The 17,546-nt window shown below is 35.3% G+C and overlaps 1 protein-coding gene across 2 annotated transcripts in view; it reads left to right on the top strand.

Moving 5' to 3' along the window:
• The window catches only part of LOC137401665 (ileal sodium/bile acid cotransporter-like), a 35,001-nt gene extending 20,699 nt beyond the window's left edge, over positions 1–14,302 (top strand). For both annotated transcript variants that reach the window (XM_068088118.1, XM_068088120.1), the window contains exons 7-10: positions 2,105–2,292; positions 3,288–3,464; positions 10,702–10,884; positions 13,065–14,302. In XM_068088118.1, the coding sequence (XP_067944219.1) occupies positions 2,105–2,292; positions 3,288–3,464; positions 10,702–10,884; positions 13,065–13,217 (701 nt within the window). In that variant the 3' untranslated portion in view covers positions 13,218–14,302. The remainder of the gene's footprint in view (positions 1–2,104; positions 2,293–3,287; positions 3,465–10,701; positions 10,885–13,064) is intronic.
• The last annotated feature ends 3,244 nt before the right edge of the window (positions 14,303–17,546 follow it).

Below are 17,546 nucleotides of genomic sequence, written 5' to 3'. Positions count from 1 at the left end.
TGAGCTGGGTTGCCGTTTTGGAATTGCTGGAATGTATTTTTAAACAATTGGCTATCCATAATAGCGTAGGCCTATGACCATATCCCAATATCAGGTATGTGCCAGTATAATGTAGGAATTAATAACGTTGGTTCAGATCTTTAATAATAGACTCCGCATCGTCATTGTATGCGCACGTGAGTCCTTGCATGTCTGTGTGTCTGTCAGACGGCGTAAACGTTATGTGATCCCATATATTTTGGCCAATTTCATCCAAGTTTCACATACCTATGCTCCATGCCTTCTGCTAAGTTGCTAAAATATTAGATTTCTGAGCTTTACCTGGTTCCTGAGAATTGGCCTCTCAAACACCCACCTGTGGACTCAAACACCCATCTGTGGACTAACATATTGAAAATGAAAGAAATGCCTGAAACCGCTGTGTTTTCTGTTAGTTTATAACCAATGAAAGAATAAGTACTCCTACTTGCCGTGTGGTGCAGAACTTATTGAAATCTTTTTTATTTCAGCTGGTCAGCGCTAGACTTCCTGTAAACCTTGACTGTGTCAGCGCTAGACTTCCTGTAAACCTTGACTGTGTCAGCGCTAGACTTCCTGTAAACCTTGACTGTGTCAGTTGTTTTTTAGCATTTTACCGTTTGCGCAGTAGTTTTTAACCTGGGCTCAATCAAACCCTAGGGGTTTGGTGAGAGTTAGTCTCAGATATTCGGCGTAGGTGAAGACACATAAGTAAAAGGTAACAGCAGAAGTTACACTGATATTCAAGGCCCTCTTTATAAAAATATGCGTTATTTGTTGGGAGTTCATGTATCGTAATAGTTTTGTTCTATGAATGCAGTGATGTTAATGCACAGTTAATTTTGTGCAGCAGTAAAAAACACATACATATGTTTTTAATGCGGAAAAATTTTTTTGTTTTTCAATGAAGAAAGCTCGGATAAAAGTGCATATGAAACTGATAGGCTAATACATTTAAGGTCAAGAACCACAGCACGAAATGCTTTTTTCGCTTGAAGACATACAGTTTTTTTTCCCAAAAACTACCTATTGCTAAAAGTAGAGCCTGTTGAGGTTGCTGCAAACAATCACTGTTTTTCTGTTTGAAATTAAAATCTTGTTTTGCAAGACACTTTGCAATCTTTCAATGCTCAGTCTAATCAGCTAATCTGCTGACAGTGAGAGTAAGCTGATAGCTATGCTGCCCACGTTTGTGGGAGTTTAGCGTCTGTCAAACAACTGAAGGCCACGCTGTCTGTATTTAATTATAGCTTCTTGTAAGTGTCTTTAACTTCCTTACGAGAAATATAAACCAGCCATACTACATGTCACGCACTTGATAAGGTATGCTGCAAAATTGACCTTGAAGAATGTCAATAAATTTAATTAACAGAAGCGGGAGGAACCCCGGTTCAAAGATCAAATAAGGCAGCGCAGCTGAATTTATATGGTGTGATTAGTTAGCCCTGTTCAAGCCTATTCTAGTGGTTCCTTACATCCCTTTTAGCCTCGCTCCTCTAGGCCTTTTCTCTGTTTCAATACAAAATATTTTTCCAATAGGAAATGTCTTCACTCTGCCTTGCTTTTAAAACTTGTTCATTGAATGTAATCAAGGTTTGACAATGTTTACACTCAGCTATTGAAATACCTGATTACTTTTGAGTGCATCACCCTCTTCTTTCAATCATATAATGTTAGTCTATAAAGAATAAGTTAATATGATAAACTTGTGGAAAGTTGTTAAAAAGTTGTTACTCACAACGGTAAAGGGAGGACTGGAAAAGATCTGACCTCATTCTGCAACACATTTGTAGACTTTTTATGGCATCAGATGATGTAGAATTTTACTCCGATTAATGTGGTGTCAGCAGCTTGTTGATAAACGTTGTGGTGCAAAACCTATGGCAATTTGTATGCCCATTGTCAAATATTAAAATTTATTAAGTATTATGTTTTACGCAATACTTAATAAAAAACTTAACTGACTAGTGAAATAGTTAAATGTTTGCATAAAAATTGAAACACGCAAGCTCTTTCATGCATATTGAATTATTTTTTATCATAAACTATAAACCACTAATTTATTCATGCACTTACACTTTTACAGGAATGCTTCCGCTGTGGATTTACACTCTAGGAATGACGATTCCAGCTGATGAAGGTGTAGACAAGATTGTGATTCCATTTCTTGGAATTCTACGGAGCCTCGCTTTCATCATCATTCCTTTGTCAGTCGGGGCTTTTGTCAAGTTTAAACTTCCTAGACTAGCTGACGTTTTGAAGAAGTGGCTCAACGTTAGTATGGAGTTACCTTTCCTTAGTAATATTCCCAACTACTCGTATGCCCCGTGGCCTATTTCAGTACAGAAGATATCCTTGTAGCATAATTAATTTGTTCCAAGAACATTTATGTTATAAAAATGTACATGATATGAAGCATACGTTTCATGGAACATGGAATTTCTTACGTAAAAACTTACATAAAGTTTTTACTTTCAATGGAATTTGCAAACAAAGAAGCTTGTGTTACACACACGTGTACTGTACTGTCTGTTGACTAAAACCAAATTGCTATATGCAAACTTGATAAAAGTAGAAAATTAAACACAAAAATTATGTAAACAGTTATGTTACTTTGGAGTTTACATGGTTTAAATTAGTCCAGTTTCATATTTCTATCGGTGCCTCTACCCACACACTCACTTCTGTCGGAATTTGTAAGGCTACACTTAAACCCGCCTGGGTTGAACAATAGAAGCCTATTTTAGTAACAATTACTTTCGTATTTACATAATTTATATAATGTATTTGTTTTAACGCTATAGATAATCACTCAATGTATTTGTCATTGGTTTTAAAGTCAAAAATGAATTAAACAAAATGCTATGTATTCTTATAAAAGCTTATGTCCTGAAATATGGTGATTTTATACACAAAGTACTGTGAATATCAGAGCAATTTAAGTTTCTATATCACAGTAACAGAATACACGAGAAATCATGCATGGCTTTTCCATGAGACTCCAGTTTTATTGCAGTGGGATTTGTAAACGCATCTGAGGTCCTCTGTACAATATGAACATAACAAAAGTAGACCAGCTATACAAAAATTACAAACAAATTGTGGCATGTTTCGATACCTACAAATGACAAACTTTTTTAATGCTAACCTTTCTGAGGTATATCACTCAATAATGAGATAGCCTCAGCTACCAACATTGTTCTGTGCCTAGTAGTCCGAGTATTAAGCACTGAATTAACTTATCCTATCCACATGCTGTTGCTTTTCAGGTTATGTTTGTCTGCGCTATCCTTTTCTTCTTCGTCTTTGCTGTCTACGTGAACCTCTACATATTCAAAACATGGGACACTAAATTCTTCCTAGCCGCTGCCATGCTGCCTTATGGAGGATTTATATGTGGAGGAATGTTAGCTTGGATATGTCAATTTGATTGGAGTCTGATTAAGGTAAGGCTCACTCTATTGGAGCAATAATAAGACTAATAATAATGATATAATAATATGGTAATAATTTAATAATAATAATGATAACAATAATGATATATAATAATAATAACTCTTTTGCAATTATTAAATTATTTATTCTATTTAGCCTATTTAAACCTCAATAAAAATAAAAAACTGATAAAGAGATTTATGCAAGAAAACAAGACATAATTATTTGAGGAAAAAAACAGTCACCTTGATCGAAGTTACCTGCTCCATGGGTACAAGCGTCAACAACAAAGAGACAGAGAAAGTCATGAACTATTAAGAGTTGAGAATAGAAAATGAAAACTGAGAAAAGTATGAGGAGCAGCTATAGTGGTAGAGTGCTTGCAGTAATGAACAGAGTACTTTCAAGTCACCGTGCATTTGTTTAAAGAGACTTGAATGTGCTCAGTATACGAAAATCATCCTTGCTCACTAGGTGTCATATCATCTGCAAGGCGCTACAACTCCTCAGAGAAGAACTGCTCTGTAGCCAGATACCAACAAATCCAGCTTTCAGAAGCATTACAAGCGTTCAGAAGCTAACATGTTAAGACTACGAGAATTAAAAAATAACAACTGTTCTTTTTGTAATCAGGGCTTTCGGAACACTAATCAAATTGCCTGGCATCATTTCCAGCTCTGCTTTAAAAGTCTGCTCTGCTGAAAGTGACGCACATTCTGCATAAAAATTTAAGAACGAAAATGTAGTTCTGGAAAACTTAATTCATGAAAAAAATTCAGTCTCAGATAAAAAACCAGCTTTACCGTAAATCGAAACAAACATAATACCAATAATATTCTTATTAAATCTTGGTAGAAAATAATAGTAATGAAAGTGGACCATATTTGGAAAAGCAAAACCATGGTGACACCGATAGCGATTGAAAAACTCGAGGTTATCTATTTCAATATTGTTGATGTTCTGCAACCACCCCGACAGCGACGATGATCAGAGCAGCGATGTTTAATAAAACATACCAGATAATTCTTATTGTAATAAAACATGCTAAAATCTCTTTTGCATTTGAGTGTATGATATAGATCTAAAATACTTTTGTACTTAGCTGTTTGTGACATTGAAGATGAAATTACACAAAATTTTAGTAGACTTTATTAGAAAGTATCCATATTTTTTTCATCATTTGTAAGTGTTTTTGATGTTTGAGATTATCTGACTATAAGTTTGTTTCAAAATTGAAATTGAAAAAATTTGAGTGCGGTCCAAAAGTGTGATTATGATGTATAGGTAATTGCACTTCAGTCAAGCTTCTGCTTCAGTGACGCTGCGACTTGAACACAATATCTGACATCAACTATAGAAATGATAGCAACTAGTCGTAGCATTTTAACTGCGATTCGGTTTTGTCGCCTTCAACCTGGAAACATCCTGGCAGTTAGATTATCACAAACATCAAAAAAAGCGCAAATTATAAAGAGCTACTGATACTTATTGATAGAATCCATGCTTGCCAACTTTCCCGGTTTGGCTGGGACCCTCCAGATTTTTAAGTCAGTCTCCCTTTTGCAGAAAATCTCCCGTTTTCCTCCAGCTTTTTTCAATAAAAGTAGTGGTTTAATTTTTTTACTGGTCGGTTTCTCTTTGTTTACTAGTTGTGAGCCCTCATCATCATACAAAGTTAGCAAAAATGAAACAGACCGCTATTAAACCGTATGTTTGCCATAAAACCTGGGCTATTTTGATTTAGCAACATTGATGTCTAACGATTTGCTCTACAGTTTTTCATCAATAAACAAAGATTATACATGGAGCTGTGACATATTGTTGGCAAACTACCATGACCTCACATTAATAGCAGAGTAACCGAACATTAAATAAAATCATGGAAGGGCCACCTATGTAGGTACCAATGAAGAAAAAAAAACTTCACAAATAAATCCAGGCTTCAGACTCAACTACTACATTTACCGTCAATCTCACGCTTTTTTTCTCAACGACTTGGCAAGTATGATAAAAGCTATTAAAATTTTGCGTAAATCCATCTTTAACGTTTAGCGTTTTCTCTTGAGTAGAATATAGCAGTATAAATAGCTGCACAAATGTTATTGCTATCACAAATATTTGATAATCCGTATTAGTTTAAAAATATTCTGGAGATATATATGAAAACAAGTGTAATGAAAAATCTAGGGAGAATACTAATGGCTTCACATGAATGAGGCCAATTCTTATCGGTCAATCAACTTGTTAATCGTTGACTAGTAGCATCGATGTGTAACCACAACACATATCTTCATAATGCCTCAGCGATGCATTTCCTTGATATATTGTAGCATTTATGGCGCCAACTGCTTGACCTCTAAAATGCATAAAATTACTAATTCAAATTACTCACTCTGAGCTTTAGGATGCTTGCTCAAAGCTCTTAACAAGCACATTTTACAATTCCTGTTACATATTGTAAGCATTTATCGATCCAAACAGGAACAAGATGGCATCTATTAAGATGTATAGGAATGTTTGTGTTGCAATAATTGTGACACATCTAATCATATTGTTATTTTTAGCAATGCATTGGAGGCATCGTTCTTGATACGCTTTGCGTGTCACACTTGGGGTACCATGTTTAACATGTAATTATTAGTAAAATATATTAGTAAATCCTAATTTGTCATTGTGGACGTGTGGGCATGTGAACTCAGGGACACATGGGCATGTGGGCTCATGGACACATGGGCGAGTGGACTCATGGATGTTTAGCATGTAGACTCATGGACATGTGAACATGTGAGGGGTGGGCATGTGGGTGCCCACATGTGGGTGCCTACATGTGGGTGCATGGGGGCGTGAATTGTGTTAGTCTGTGTAAGTTCCTACCTTTTTAACTGATTACATCCAAACTACTCAGGTTGCCAGGTGGTCAAAAATATATGGTTTCAGAACTCCATCAGGTTCCTGAGAACTACCCTCTTCAACACCCACCTGTAAACTGTCTGGTTGAAAATGAAAGAACAATCAGGCATCATCAGACTTACTGCTAATAGACTTATATATTGTAGGCTTTTATAGACTTCAACTCACACAATAAGCGGTATAACATATTGTGTGGTCAACTGCTTAGTTTTCTTGAAGTTGTCTTCTACTGGTGAGCTGAACAAATTAGCATAAAATAGATTAAACCCGCAAGATCTTAGCGTAAACATAAATACTTCAACCATATTATTGATTCTAATGAGGAAATTTTAGTTTTAACCATTAATCAGGAATCATGCCATAAATGACATACGTTAGCACAGATGTTGCTTAGTTCAATTTGAGGTCACGTGAAAGCCACCAAACTGCAAGCCAACTCTAAGACTCAAAAAAATTGAAATCTAATTACTAGTTGGTTTTTTGCAAGTTATATGCTTTTGTTATTTTAGTACTTAAATACTGTTTTTGTAACAGCAGCAATGTTTCTTTTGTTAACTAAATAACGTTTCCTTTGAGCTTTTGTTAACCACTATATTCTACAGTTGTTATTTAAAAATGCTGCCTTAACTAAACGAAGACGGAAAATTGTTTCAAATTTAAAACAAAAACAAAAAAGCATCAATTTAAATTCATAAAAACTCTAAGGAAGTATTCATCAGCTTAAACCACGATACAAGATAACAAAACATGTATATGACTAGTAATAAGCAAATATAAATGTATGTTCTGTGATCATATCTGTACAGGTTGTTATCATCACCCATTAAAAATTTAATGTTCAAAATTTAGCTTACATAATGTCTCGAAATCATAATTTACAATGGTTTGGTTTACATATACGAAATCAGGACAAAATGAGAGTTAATTTAATATATCATTTATGGCTATTGACTAAAATCAAAATGCTTAACATTGTTGTAAATGAGAATTTTAGATTTTTAACAAAAGACTCCAGTTTATTTTGCACACCACTGTAAATTCGCTAGAGATTTTTTAAACGTAATTAAAATGTCAAGTAATACATGTACATACTTATTTTCAGCTTCATGTACTTATACTTATACCGTTTATAAGATGACATAAACAAAAGGCCGTTTTTTTATTTTTACAAATGTAGAGATTGGTCAATTTTGTCTTTCATTATAAAATAGGTTTTAGGATGGTTTTTGTTCAAAGTTAAAACTAAAGAGAAGACAACTGCCATTGAGTTTATTCACAATGTCCAATACTGTATAGGTATAATCAGTTTACCTGAATGCAATAGAGTTATTATAGTTTAGAGTTGGAACAGATCTCATCAAGTAAGATAACAGTTTCCAACGAATCGGCCAGATTCCATAGCAGTTGAGATACGTTAGATCTGTGCCTAGAAAAGATGGAGGTGTGTGCTAGAGTAAACAACTCCCTCTTGCAAACAGAGACATTCTTGTCACTGGATATCCTTAAGCTGCTTTGTCTCCTATTGTTACCTTTTTTAGCTAAAGCGTGCTTCATGGTTTTCTTCAGATAAATGCATATTAATTATTATATCTAAACACTATTTATTACGTTATATATTATTATAGTAGTATTATAGTACTATATTATTATATTGTTAAATATTATTATACACCTACGGCTTTTTGACTATTTGAGTTTTTATTATCTAAAGTTTCTATAGTTTACAAATTATTTATTCATTCAGTTATCAGCCATTAGAATATACATTTTAATCTTGCTTGCTTTGCATTACTTTATTGGACGGTGGATTTAGAATAAAAATGACGTTATTAAAATGCTATCTTTTGAAAAAAATTGGATTTAGGTAATGTATTCGCAGAACATAAGCTTTAGTTGCCATTCCGTATTTTGTGAGGCATTTATATACTCATAGTCTAAAGCTACCAAATAAGCACTCTATGGTAGCAAAGACAATTCTACATCTAAAAACATTGTCCCATGTTCAAATTAAAAACCATGATTTCTCAGAATAGTGAGATTCGTAGGTACCTTCCGTTTGAGATGCAGTGAAGCAGTTTAAAACTCCAAAGCCTGGGTCGAGATTATTTGGGGAGTTGTTTTCTCACTTGATCCTCTGCCTGAGTAAACTGGCTTTGTGGTTCCAAATTATTTTTCTATATTTTCTATATTTTCTATATTTTCTATATTTTCAGTTTATGCAGTACTACAAAATTTTGGTTGCTTTGTGCAAAATATCTTTTCAGTGTAATTCCAAAGTTTCATAATAATTAAACTATCAGCTCTTTAGATATTGTTAAAAATACCAAGGACATTTCTAATCACCCGAAAAATAAAAAATGGCTGCCATTAGAACATTAGCTCCTAATGACATACTGATTGAAATTCTTCCTAAGGAAAATTAAAAATAAACAAAATGAGAAAGTATTTTTTCTTCAGTAAGTAACAAAAAACAAATATACACACTGTAATCATGTTTCTTCAGTTATCTCTAAAACATCTCATCTTTAAAAGAGATCGATACAAAAAACTATCTACTCTATTTGATTTCAGTCTTTTTATTGAGTTCTGTAAGATTGGAACTTTAAAATATGTTCAAAAGGAGTTGTGCTATCCTAAGTGCTCTCACAATTGAGTGAAAGTTGTTAATACAGTCTAGGGTCAGAGGTCATGCTTTTATATACAGAGTTAGGGTTCAAGGTGTTAACCCTTTGAACTCTAACGGCGGAATACTGGCATTCACATGGCTCTGTTTATAAATGCTGTTTCTAAGAAACAGCGCAAACCAATCAAATTAATTCTTGCACAGGGGCACAGAGGCACAGGGTATAAGACCAAAAACTTCACTTTCATTTTTACTGCTTTCAAATATCATTATTCACTTCTTTCGCTATAATAACAGCTTTTATTGGAAGGGTATCACAAAAAATACAACTCGTTTGTGGATGGGTCATGGATGATTGTGATGCAGATGAAGAATTGTATGATACTAGCTATAAGTTTCCAGATTGTTTTAAGTCATAAAACGATGATGAATGTGTGCTCGATGAATATAATACTGCTGCAAAGATTTTTACAAGTTTTTAAAATTACATGAATTTTTTTAGTTTTAGCCCGAAGAACTGTGAAACAATTTATTTTTATTTGGTGACATTTGCCATGTGTTGCCAGACTTTTTTACCAGTGTTTTACCAAACATTGTATTATGCGCATGTTCAGATATTTTTATTAAAAGTTTAAAAACTTCCGATCGTTGGACAAATTGCCCAGGGATACTGACACACATTGACAAAGACGGTCAGGGTTAGCTTGTCTTGACAAACTGTTGTTTTTGCGGAGTTGTCCCCAGCAAGTGGAGCGAGCAAAACAACAGCTTGTCACAATACGCACTGCATCTGATGCACCAGCTGCACTGAAAGGGAGTTGTTCTCTTCCGTCTATGCGGCTTGGCTGCAATGTTATTTTGGTCGCTCTATTGGTAATCATAACGGATTTAGCCCAAGCATCTATGTAGAGAAAAAGAAAATAAATACACTTAACCCGAGACCAGTCTCAGCTGTAATATGTCTAAGACACAAGAACTTAGGCAGCAACAGCAACTAAACATGTTGTTATTTGTGCGATCAGTAAGTTTTATTTGTATTTTTGTATCAGACAGTTTTATTTGTTCTTAATGATTTTATTTTTAATTAATTTTATTTTTAAGTTCTACTAAAGTTTACCGCAGAGACTTGTCTCTGGTTAAACGTTTTTATCTTGTTTATTTTCTACATAAATTTTTGGGCTAAATCCGTTATGATTACCAATGGAGCGACCAAAATAACATTGCAGCCAAGCCGGATAGACGGGAGATAACAACTCCCTTTCAATGCAGCTGATGCATCAGGCGCAGTGCGTATTGTGACAAGCTATTGTTTGCTTGCTCCGCTCGCTGAGGGACAATTTCGCAAAAACAACAGTTGGTCAAGACAGGCTAGGCCAGGGTTCAAAGTGTTAAGCGTTTACCAAATCCTAATATTTTAAAAGTATTATAGAACTACCAGCTGCACTGAAGTTACTAGCAGTCTGTCACGTGGTTGCTTACACAACAAGAGAAGCCACGTGAAAGGTTTCCACACCTGGTTCTCTAGCCAAAAAAACTTACACAAGACAATTAAACTGATTTTAAATAGATGGATGGATGTGTCAAATGCTTCCAGGGAGCATGCCATAAAAAGGACACTGACATTGAATTTTTGGAACACTTGTGCGTATGACTATTTGTGGTAATTTTTTAGCCTGTCATCGAGAATATCTCATAAACCACATTTCCACTTGCAGACAATTGCTATAGAGACAGGAATGCAGAATGTAGCTGTGTCCATTCTCGTTGTGATGTCTCTCTCAGGTCAGCCTGACAATGACCTAGCGATGATGCTGCCTGTTGCTTCTAACATCGTCGCACCTTTTCCTCTCTACATAATCCTTCCAATATATCTAGTCTGGCAAAAGATTCTCAAACGGGTGAGTGCTTGTCATACAGTGTCATACATCAAGACATCATTGGTTACTAGTTCTCTTTGAGATACCGCTGTCCTACATTATACCGCTGCCCTACATCGTACCGCTACCCTGAAATTTAGAATTATGGGCCGAAGCACTTAGATATTTGTAATCGGTATTAAATTAGGCAGCTGAAGACCTTGAACCTAGTTCGGTAATGTTTCACTCTTCTTATGTGTACATTCCGATAAAAGCTTTACGACTTGCCACTGAGAGCACAGTTCTATACAGTTATGTGAAAAAGTACATGAGTGCTACTATGAAAAAATTAAGCATTTTGGCAGTTTTATTTAAATTTTATTTTTATTTTTATTAAAATTTTATTTAAGTTAAAAGTGAATTTTATTAAGAATGATAACTAGTTGCTTCAGATTGGCTTTTGCTGGTAACATATACTCTCAATAGAAGTGGTTATTTTTAGTCCAATTTGTCTTGTTAGAAATAGCAAGTCACACATGTAACTACAGAGTTCATGTAACTACTTGTCCTACAGAGGGCTAGTGAGTGCAACAGCTTTAGCATCTCAAATAAGGTGCTGAAATTAGTCGAAACCATGGCCTAGTACAGTTCTGTTTAGATCAACCTGTACCTAGGGTGCCAGTGTTCGCTCTGAATGCATTTGCATTGCTTTCGCCTCATTCGCTATAGGCCTATTGCCATGATACAGTTAATTCTCAGGTCTGTGTCACCTGCGAGTCACCTGCGAGTCACCTGCGAGTCATCTGCGAGTCACCTGCGAGTCATCTGCGAGATGAAAATGGAAAAACCCGCTTGTCTAGGTAGTTTTATTACTCGCAAATTATTTTTGAATGTATCTTCTTTGTGAAAGATGAAAACAGCACTTCCGAGTGATACACCACAAAATGTCACACAAGCTATTCCATTTTAAACACTTTCTACACTACAGTCTTGCCTATTTCAATTTGAGCAGTCTCAGGTACTCCAACTCGGAAGATAAATTTCAAGTAATACTTATCCTTTTAAACACTGTTCAACACTCCATCCATTACATAACTATATCTGATAGAAAAACTTAATGCGCAAAATCGCATTAATGGAAAGGTTCCGAGGAATCGAGAGATTTTCAGAAGTTTGGCGGAGTAGCTTGGTGGCAACAAAAGCTACAAAAAACCAAAAAGCTGGAAAATGGACTACCATATGAAAAGCAACGGCGGAAAAATTAATTGCTATTGATGTAACCAAATCAGTATTTGTACGATTTTGTGAACACATTTCTACTGATCACTTGCTATTATTGTTTCATAGGGATCAAAGAAAGTCCAATTGGGGGGTCAAATGGAGGTGGCATTCAATTAAAGGGTGCCACTTTATTTTTCAAATAAGGGTGGTGTTCAATTAGAGGTTTTATGGTACATGGTCTTGCAAACATACTCCTAGGCTAAAAAATATATTTGCAGTATGTATACGAAAGAAAGTAAAATATGATTATACCTGCAATAGGGTACAGTATAATATTAATAGTAGTGATAATAGCAAACAAAAATACAGTACAACACTCACTCATGCGCAAGCGTCGCTTGCGTTGTCTGTCGCGAGAGTCACTTATTAATCAAAGTTGTTGTTCTCCGGACAGATGCGGCCACACCGGGGACACCCTTCTAGACCCAGGCATTGTACGAAAAATTAAAGTCGGAAGAAATCCAAGTCTGAAGAAACGGTGGCCGACTGTATTTGAAAAGAACTTGCGCCACGCTTATTGACGCATCGCCTTATTCATTGCCAATGGAACCTACCTGACTCGTTGTTTGTGCATCATTGAGTTCTCTTATCAAGACAAAACTACCATATTTCTCTTAAAACTGTGAGGGCTTACGACGCAAGTCTGTACACTTCCGCAATTGTACAACTCTAGCTATAAGAGCTACAAGATACAGCAGTTCATATATGAGTTGTGGCCATAGACAACAATATTACTGTAATAAATATAACTTGTATATTCTGAGGCCATATCAAGATTTTCAGAGTCATTGCATATCTGGAAAAGCAATTAGACTATTTGTGATATTGAGGAAACACAGATGCTTATGCTGTTGTTTTATTATCATAGACATCTAGAACCCTGTTGCTATGAAATGCAAAGAATTTTGAGTGAAGCAGTGATATTTCTTTGAATGTTGCAGAAAAAAGGCAAACTAGGTACGATAGCGTCGGATAGTCTGACCTCTGTGCAAGAAATTGAGAAAAAATTGCGGTTGGAATCAGCTGCCAATGAGAATCAAAAACCTGAAAAAAGCGACGAAAAAGCTGCCGTTGAGATGAAGCTGCTACCTTGATGAAAGACTTTTTCTTTATAGAAATTGTACATGAATATTTATGGTACATGTGCACTCATATACTTGAGGGTATTGAAATAAATGGAAAAATTATGCATCATAGGGTAACGCCACTACTTGTTACAAATTTACAAAATTCTTTGGAAAACATTTCAAGGAGTGCTAAAAAAATTTTTTGGTTGTTACGAAGCTTTGATTAAATTTAGCTTTAGATGTGAAATAAATAAAATTTATTATTTTATTTAATTGTTTTAACATCATAGTTTGAACATAACAGTTTATTCAAAATGGATTTACTAATGTAGTACTGAAACGATTTTTAGTAGTTATGGTTAGTGGGGCAGCATTGGAATATAAGCCAGTGACATTGCTGCCAGGCATTGACCTTGGGTTGCCTTAAATGCCCTACCTAAAGCTTTTTTGCTTAGCTCATATATATGTATATATATATCGGTTGACCTTTGAACTATTATACACCGATTGACCTTTGTTCTTGCTGCATCATGCCTCAAGGACTTGAAAACTCAGATAGTTATATAAGCCTTTTTGTCAGAGAGAGTCATCCTCTCATTGTAATAATAACTTGTATTTTTTTCTTACTAGTCTTTTTTAATTTTAGTATACGTAACTATTTGCTAAGAATATTTTTCTTATAAAACTCAAAGTAACATTATTTAGAGAGCTATTTGATGTCGTTATAACCAAATATTAACCCCAACTTGTTAAACTAGCGTATACCTCCGTCAAAAGCCATGCTGAAAACTAAAGTTGGCTATATGACAAAAGCAACAGTAACAGTTTGGTATTTTGTAAAACCAGTTTTTTGTGCAATACTTGTTAATGCTATGGCCCGTCAATACCATTACCTGTCAATGCCATTGGCCGTCGATGCCATTATCTGTCAATGCCATTGCAGTTACATATAGTTTTAATGTCCACAAAGCAATGTAAGCCCTTAACATAGTGTTTTGTTATCAGTGTGATGGATAATTATACTATATCTATTTTAATACAACAAATATAGAAAAATGACCAAATCAAGCTTTAGTGCAATTTAAAATCTCACTAGCCAGTGTTGAGAGTTTAACCAATTATTTTCTACTGCCATGAAAACCACCGAAAAATTTTGCAAAATAAAATTTGATCTGATTTTATTACTGAAATGTACTCAATAGGTTGTCATGCTCTGCTAGAAAAAAAGCAAATTCATTTGGAATATGCACCTAGTACGCAGTACTGAAGCAACTAATTTTTGAAAACTGAAAAGTTAAGCCGTTTTTTAGTCTTGCTTTCACCTTCTGACATGTGAGCCACGAGGTTGACATATCCTAATTGTCCTCGCAAATGCCAACTTGAAAGTGCCAAAAATTACTCAAGTGAACAGCTGGCATAAGAAGAAGTCTTTGCATTGAATGTTTACTGTGCCTTGTCAGAAATAGCAGAGCAGAAAGTAAATCTATTAGCACTTACAATGTCTTGCACGGAAAACTATTTTAATGAAGTTTTTTGTGAGGTGTAGTAAGCTCTCCCACAAATATTCCTTGCGGTAAATCTCACAAAAATTACTTGCTTATGGAAACTCTCACAATTAACAAAATTACAAAAATATAATATAATAGCAATAATAATATAATATATAAATATAATATAATAGCAGTAATCTCAATAATCTTCACTATAATAAACATCCGTGTGAATAACAATTAGAAAACTTGCTTCTTGCTCTCTGGGAACAGCTACAAAGATACTGAAGCGGTGTTTCTGAAAGAAAACAACATTTTAACCAAAAAGATTCTTCTTATTTAACTCACTGAAAACCCCGACCTTCTCAACAAGATGACATAACTATTGTTAGTTGCTCTCTTTAATATTACGAGTATCTTAGCAGTCTAGTGTGCCGTGAGAGATCATCAGGTGAGAGAAATCGTCAGGTGTGAGAGATCGTCAGGTGTGAGAGATCGAAAGGTGTGAGAAGTTGTCAGGTGTGAGAGATCGTCAGGTGGGAGAGATTGTCAGGTGGAAGAGATCATCAGGTTTAAGAGATCGTCAGGTTTGAGAGATCATCAAGTGCGAGAGATCGTTAGGTGTGAGAGATCATCAGGTGTGGGAGATCGACAGGTGTAAGAAGTCGTCAGGTGTGAGAGATTGTCAGGTGTGAGAGATCGTCAGGTGTTGCAGATCGACAGGTGTAAGAAGTCATCAGGTGTCAGAGATTGTCAAGTGTGAGAGATCGTCAGGTGTGGGAAATCGACAGGTGTAAGAAGTCGTCAGGTGTGAGAGATTGTCAGGTATGAGAGATCGTCTGGTTTGAGAGATCATCAGCTGTGAAAGATCGTCAGGTGTGAGAGATCATCAGGTGTAAAAGATTGTCAGGTGTGGGAGATCGACAGGTGTAAGAAGTCATTCGGTGTGAGAGATTGTCAGGTTTGAGAGATCGTCAAGTACAAGAGATCGTCAGGTGGGAGAGATCATCAGGTGTGAGAGATCGACAGGTGTAAGAAGTCGTCAGGTGTGAGAGATTGTCAAGCGTGAAAGATCGTCAGGTGTGGGAGATCGACAGGTGTAAAAAGTCGTCAGGTGTGAGAGATTGTCAAGTGTGAAAGATCGTCAAGTGTGAGAGATCATCAGCTGTGAGAGATCGTCATGTGTAAGAGATCGTCAGGTGGGATAGATCGTCAGGTGTGACTATAAAGCACAGACATTAACTATTTGTACAGTTATTCTTGTACACATGATCGCGGTTTATTAGTGTAGGTGGTAGCGTGTGGCGCTACTCAGCTGAATATTGTGAGTTTGAACTCTGGAAGAAGTAACCTTTTATTCGTGCCTCCAATCGTGGCTTTGGAAAGACAGAAGGACTATTATGTTAAAAGCCTAGTGTGGTGTGAGAGATTGTCTGGCGCACCGATGAAGCGCAGGGAATAACTATGTGTACAATTATTCTGACACGCAAGAATGCAGTCGAGTGGCGAGGATGTCAGAAAGCCTAAAAAGCGTTTTAATCGCGATGAAGTTTAGCCAAATTAAATTTTGAAACATCCTGATAATCAGACCGCCTCAAGCATTGAAAACAAACACAAATGATAAAAAAAATACTGATACTTTCTGATAAAATCTGCTAAAATTTTATGCAAGTCTATCTTTAAAGGAAAGTGAGAAGTTGTTATCTTTTGTAATAGCGACCTACCAGTATCACGACTGGCAAGTTTCAGACAGCATCTACTGTACGCCGCTAGGTTCATCTTTAAAGTAATCTGATATCCCAACCTCTAACAGACAGATGAGCAAGACGAACAGACAACCTCAGGACAGATGATTAGATAGAAAAACATTTTTAGTTATAGATCAAATAATATTTTCACCTGTTTTTAGCATTTTTAGTAAATACAAAAGTGACTGAGTTGTTTCTTAATTATATATTTGCATATCAAACTTGAGATTCAGTTACTTAAGTCTAAAGCCAAATGACCTTGATTTGACCCCAACTGTTTGACTTTATGTTTTTTGGCTAGCAACATTTAGATGTTAAATCAAAGTTTTCTGTCATAGGAAAATGATTGCGTGGACAATTGCGGAAGACCTTGACATAACTACCTACTACACAACTACTTCAGGTCAGCATGTTTGTCCTAAAGTAAATATTAGTTGATACTGTTGATGTCATGGTGTTATTTTTTCACTGCCTTCAACAGTGTGTTTGAAATTTAATGTTTTTGAACAACAGCGCAATTAATGAATCAAGCCTAATGCGAAAACAAAAATAAAGGGTTGATGTAATCAACAAGGAGGACAATATGTTGGCCATTCAAAATTATTTGAGGGCTTAAATGGGAGAAATCTCTGTTTTGTTGAACGGCACACAAAAACATAAATTCCATATTGACACAACTTAATTTTTAGTTTTAAAGAGATAACATTGTGTCCAAAATAAAAAATCAAGCCCTATTGGTGCAATAAGTTCACATCCTGTGCTTACGTACGTAACTGACAAGGAGAAGGCGTGAGTTCAAAACCTTTCAGGAAATCTTATTTTAACAATCTTACACCAACTTTTGTTATAAATTGTTTGTAATATAAAATGATGTCTTAATATTACAATCAGAAACCCCATTAGCGCTATTGGGTTAACTTACTGTATTTACAAACGGAATGAGATGTAGAACTTGAGAGATTGACATTTTTGCTCAGCTAAAAAAAATTTGTTCGTAGAGATTTGTATAGTATAACCTTGTCAAAATACAGAAAGCTTGATTTAAATACAAATAAATAGATTAATATTTATCTGAATTTTTTAGTTTTCTACAATAAAACCTAATTTCAAATCTTTTA

The sequence above is a fragment of the Watersipora subatra genome, chromosome 8 (assembly GCF_963576615.1).
Source record: "Watersipora subatra chromosome 8, tzWatSuba1.1, whole genome shotgun sequence".
Taxonomy (NCBI): Eukaryota; Metazoa; Bryozoa; class Gymnolaemata; order Cheilostomatida; family Watersiporidae; genus Watersipora; species Watersipora subatra.
Note: the sequence above shows the minus strand (reverse complement) of the source record. Positions and strands in the feature narration are given on the sequence as shown.